At 40.0% G+C, this 5,964-nt stretch overlaps 1 protein-coding gene across 1 annotated transcript in view; it reads left to right on the top strand.

Moving 5' to 3' along the window:
• LOC106872926 (fatty acid synthase) overlaps positions 1-5,964 on the top strand; it is a 29,546-nt gene that overhangs the window by 7,098 nt on the left and 16,484 nt on the right. Inside the window, exons 5-7 of the mRNA XM_052965913.1 lie at positions 1,375-1,522; positions 2,630-2,744; positions 4,070-4,213. Of these exons, the coding sequence (XP_052821873.1) occupies positions 1,375-1,522; positions 2,630-2,744; positions 4,070-4,213 (407 nt within the window). The remainder of the gene's footprint in view (positions 1-1,374; positions 1,523-2,629; positions 2,745-4,069; positions 4,214-5,964) is intronic.

The raw sequence follows: 5,964 nt of genomic DNA, 5'->3' as shown, positions 1-5,964 counted from the left end.
TACTTTTGTTTTGCCGAAACGCCAAGTGATGGGATGTAAACATACCAATACCAGTCATCAAACGGAGTGGGGTGGGGGAAAACACGCGCTCGTGCACATATACACGCACTACATGCACGCGCACATACACACGCGCGCACACGGTGGGCTTCTTTCAGTTTCCTTCTACCAAATCCACTCTCAAGGCTTTGGTCGGTCCGAGGCAATAGCAAAAGACATTTGCTCAAGGTGCAGTGGGGCTCAACCCGGAACCATGTGTCTATTTACTCTCTGATTCGGTTTCTTTGATTAGAAATACCAGTGAAAATGAAGTACCATTTTCTTCCTCCATGACGATAGTCAACCTGGAGATAAAAAGAATATTTCGAATGAGTTGATGATTAACCCCAAATCGGTTCAGAGCAGACCTATGATCAGATTATCTGGCGATGATGATAATAATAATGGGTAAGATTTTACCAGAAAGCCAACAATTTTAAGGTAAGGAATAAGTGGATCATATCGTCCCTCGTGCTTAACGGACACTTCTTTTATTAACTCCAAATGAATGAAAGACAGTCGATCTCGCCGCCATTTGAACTGAAAACGTAAACCAGAAGAAACACTGTTAAGCATTTTGTCTGTTGTGGCATGGATTCTATCAGCGCGCCGCCTTTAACAACGATATTAATAATCCTTCCTACAATAGGCACAAGGCTTGAAATTTGGTGGGGAAGAAGCCGATTACATCGACCCCAGTACTCAACTGGTACTTTACCTTTCACCCTTTCCAGGTCTATACATTAAGTCGACCTTGGCAGAATTTGAACTCAGAACGTAAAGACGGACGAAATACCGCTAAGCATTTTGTCCGGCGTGCTAACGATTCTGCCAGCTCACCGCCTTTATTATAATAATTAATCCTTTTTACTATTGGTACAAGGCCTGAAATTGTGGGGGGAAGGGGACTAGTCGATTACATCAACCCCAGTGTTGCACTGGTACTTAATTTATCGACCCCGAAAGGATGAAAGGAATTTGAACTCGGAATGTAAAGACGGACGAAATACTGCAAAGTATTTCGCCCAGTGTGCTAACGGTTCTGCCAGCTCGCCACCAACTGCTCACAAAATCACATTAAAAGACAATAACATAAGAGACAAAATAAAGGACAATACAATGTGTCCCACTATCACCGCTTCAATCCCTGTAACTTAGCGTTTCAAGGCGGTGCTCCACCATGGCTGCGGCTTAATGACTAAATCAAACAAAAAATAAAACATAAATTATAAATTTTCTACATGTAATTTCAATGAATTTAGAATTTACTTAATTATTTATCTCTTATTTTATAAAAGGCGTTATTAATGATGTCACATAAAAGTAATTATTCAGCGCTTTCAATCGTGTGTTTTTTTTCTTTCCGTTGTCTTTTGAAGCAGGTGTTCATTATGCGAGTGAAGAATCGCAAATTAAGTTGCTGAGTGAACTGTATAATGGAGAAGATGTTGTATACGTGGAAGCAGATGGTACAGGAATCAAGGTAATTAAACATTCATGCTTGCTATTGATTGCGAAGCAGACTGCAGAAATATATCTATGATGTAATGAATGGCTTTCAATACTGAATAGTAATCAGTTGTAACCAAACACCGCAAGGCACTTTTACTTGGCATTCTATCGATTCCGCTGTCGGCCATGATAATGATGATAATGCTTTCTACTATAGACACAAAACCTTAAATTTGGAGGGAAGGGGTAAATCAATTATATTGACTCCAGTTTTTCACTGGTACCTAATTTATCGACCCCGGAAGGGTGACAGGCAAAGTCGACCTCGGCGGAATTTGAACTCAGAATATAGCGACTGACGGAATATCGCTAAGCATTTCGTCCGGCGTGCAAACGATTCTGTCAGCTCACCGCCCTAATAATAATAATAATTATTATTATTATTATTATCATCATGATAATGATAATCATTTCTACTGGAAGCACAAGGCCTCAAATTTGAGGGATTTAAGTCGATTACATCAATCGCAGTGTATAACTGGTACTTATTTAATCGACGCCCCCGAAAGGATGAAAGGCAAAGCCGAATTCGACGCCACCAGTGTTATCCAAAGGAAAGGCAAAGGCTGATACAGCCTGGCACTTGTGACGTCGCAACTCATTTCTACAGATGAGTGAACTGGAGCAATGTGAAATAAAGTGTCTTGCTCAAGAACACAACACGCGGCACGGTCCGGGATTGGAACTCACGACCTCACAATCGTTAGCTCGACGCTCTAACCACTGAGCCATGCGCCTTCACAATGGTACAATTATATAATATATAAATTACACATACATATATATGCATACATATATATTACGCACGCACGCACGCACGCACGCGCATATATATTAGACACACACACATCTATACACAAACGACGGGCTTCTTTCAGTTTCCGTCAACCAAATTTACGCACAATGCTTTGGTTGGCCCGAGGTTATAGAAGGCACTTGCCCAAGGTTCCACGCAGTGGGACTGAACCCGGAACCATGTTGTTGGGAAGCAAACTTCTTGCCACACAGCCACTCCTGCACTTATTTACTTTTTATTTTCAAGGTCAATGGAGACTTTTTTCTTTTTTCTTTTTGTTAGGTCAATGATGCAATGGAAGTCTCTGCACTCGCTGAGGTATTCTGCAAAAACCGAACGTCGCCTTTACTTGTTGGTTCTTGCAAAAGTAATCTTGGACACACAGAAGCTTGTTCAGGTGAGATGACGTTCCGACTTTCAAAAATTCTCGTCCACGCTTCCAATATATTTGGTTCTCAGATGAATCGGTGTTCTTGTTGTTGTGTTCTTTTCTGTTTTGTACTTGGCGCTTCTTCGTCATGCGTTTGAAATGAAGTAAAATCTATTCAAATTTCAAAAACTATAAACAAGTTGTAGGGGAAGAAATAAAGTTACAAAAACAAAGAAAAACAATCGCAAAACATTGATTTAAAACATTTTTCCTATTAATTTACATGATTTACACTGCGGAGGTGGCTGTGTGGTAAGAAGTTCGCTACCCAACAACATGGTTTTAGGTTCGGTCCCATTGTACGGCACCTTGGTTAAGTGTCTTTCACCTCGGATTGACCAAAGCTTTGTGAGTGGATTTGGTAGGCGGAAACAAATGTGTGTGTGTGTGTGTGTGTGTGTGTCAGTATTTGTTCTACACTACCGCTTGACAACCTGTGCTGTTACGTTTAGGTCCCTGTAACTTAGCGATTCGGCAAAAGTAACTGATAGAATAAGTACGAGGCTTAAATGGAAAAAAGTACTGAGGTCGATTCGTTTGGCTTAAATTATTAAAGGCTGTGCTCCAGCATGGCCGCATTCTGACTAAAACAAGTAGGTAACACTGAGTAGGATTAAAATAAATGGGGGCGAGGGAACCCAATGAATTTCTCTGAGAACCCGGCGTTTATGGGCAAATTAAATGGACTCAATAAATTTGCAGAAAGTGTTCAAAAAGTCTCTCCGCAGATTGCTCAAATATTGTCTCTCTCCATTTCTAGGCCAACTCACTGAATGTGAAATTAGTAATACATACTTTCAGCAAGATGGAGCTACAGCACATATTTCATGCATCACCATGGCGCTACTTCAAGAGTTTCTTGGTGAACGGATTATTTCGAAGGGACTTTGGCCACCAAGATCACCTGATTTAACACCGCCAGACTTTTTTTCCTGGGGAGCAAGTAAAGGATCAGTGTACAAGAATCGCTCGAAAACCATTAATGAGCTAAAAGATGCAATCATAACCTTCACACGGTCCATACCGCGTCAGACTCTCCAAGATGCATCAGACTCTCCAAAATGTATTTCAAAACCTGTGTTGAAGAGTCAACTTATGTATTCAAAGCGAAGTACGATACTTTCAACACCTCTTATAAAGTTATTTAAAGTCTTGTAAAGTCTAATATATTCTTTTGTAGTCTTATACCATCTTATAAATATTTATTTTGCAATGAGGAGCCTTTTGAACAACCTGTAGCTTGGCCTAGTGGCTTGCTATTCTTCATAAGTAATTTCTTGGTTCCGTTTAAGGTTTGGTGAGTTTGCTGAAATGTGTGATGTCCATACAACATAGTATAATTCCTCCAAATGTCTGCTACAACCAACCAATTCCAGAAATTGCTGAAATAATGAAGCATCAGTTAAAGATTGTAACGGAACCGACCAAATTACCAAGTAAGTGAAACTCGAAACCTCTTTTACGTTTTTGTTTTATAATTCTGTTGGAGACAACTGATTTATAATCAGCTGTTTATAATTGATTAGCTGTTAGATATTTATCGATTACTTTTGTCTTGAAGACAGGAAATTATGTCAATCGATAGCGAAGAAACAGCTGTCGATGGTCTGAGACAATGACGATTTGATAGTCATAGTAACTGAATGATTCGCCCCTCTGGTCCAAGTAGGCCGAAACGCGTCCGGCCCCTCTTGTGATTCACTGCTTGGACGATGTTAGCCGCGTTCTAATATTTTTAACACAGTATATCTATGAAGAGATTTTTTTCTCGGGCGAAAACCACAGTTCTATGCTTTCCAATGGTGTATATACTTTAACTATGATACATAGGTAGATATTTTAAAACTAAACCATTCCGGGTAGATTTTAGCTGAGAAAAGTAATGGAGTAAATTCCACATGATATTTTGTCTGATGGTGGTAATTATTTAATTTCAACAGCAGATGAGAGAACGGCACCAAAATAAATGTTTATTTTCATCGATCTTATATTCCATTACCAATAAATACTATAAGCTCCAGTGCAGTGGAGTCCCCACGGACTGAGGAGCCTAATTCTTATGTATATACGCTGTAGCTTTCTATCTACAACACATATACATAATAAATACTATAGGCCCCCCCAGTGTATTGTTTTACCCAAAGGCTTATAATACTGCGAAAACGGTCTTATGATCACCAGTTTCTTCGGCTACCAACATCTTTTGTGAATTAACTGACTACGTATTTATTTATAATTCTTAGATCTGCAGAAAGATTTGCCTTACGTTGTGAAACTTAATTCAATTCAGTTGAAGCTGACCTTTGCCTAGCTTAGTCTACAAAAACCTAACTTTCATTTCCCGGGGCGATTGTGATTAAACAAATAAAGTATTCGGCTTTAGTTTATTGCTTTCACCGCCAGCTGTTGTGGCTCCATAAAACTAAAAAGAATGTTTTTAATCGATATGAGAATTATCACTGACAAACTACGAGCGGATAGCTGTCTCTGTGCGCTTTTTATTTCATGTCTGTAGTACGAAGTCTTCTCATCCAAACAAGGGATTATTGAAGACAAATAAGGGCGTGAGGTCTTGGTAATCTGGTATGGTTGAGAGCAAGGGACAGATTAGGGGAACGTAGAAGGAAAGGCAAAAGGAAAGACGCTCATAGCGCGAGACGAAATCAGAACAGTGTATCCAGCTTCTGCTTCACAAGGACAAGCAGACCTTGTCGGTCGTGCCTACACGTGTATACTACGACAACCTCTGACTAGAAACTACACTCCCTCGGAAATCCTTTCCACACGACTGTTCCCCTCGATTGAAGAAACTGTTCAAATGCTTCGCTTCTTGACGTCACTTCTCCTTGCTTCCGGTCCCGATGTCTCCCTCCAGTCTTTCACTGAGGATTTGGTAATCTGGGATTTTTGACGGTAATGTACGATTAGGTGGGATTTGGTAGTCTAGCACTGTTGAGGGCAACGGACGATTAGCAGGGGTTTATAATTTTTCGAGACAAAAATTGTTTCAGCCTAATATCCACAGAAAATATCTGACTGAATCCGCGTCGAGAACGTGTGAACCTTTTGTCTTCGAGAAGAGGGGATTACATTGTTCAGCTCCAAGTGGTTCTTAACTGAATTGGCCAATGATTAAAAAAATGTTCCAATCGTATGTGTATGTATGTATGTATGTATGTATGTGTAT

Source organism: Octopus bimaculoides, chromosome 2 (genome assembly GCF_001194135.2).
Source record: "Octopus bimaculoides isolate UCB-OBI-ISO-001 chromosome 2, ASM119413v2, whole genome shotgun sequence".
NCBI lineage: Eukaryota > Metazoa > Mollusca > Cephalopoda > Octopoda > Octopodidae > Octopus > Octopus bimaculoides.
The sequence above is the reverse complement of the archived record's forward strand: the minus strand, read 5'-3'. Positions and strand labels throughout refer to the sequence as shown.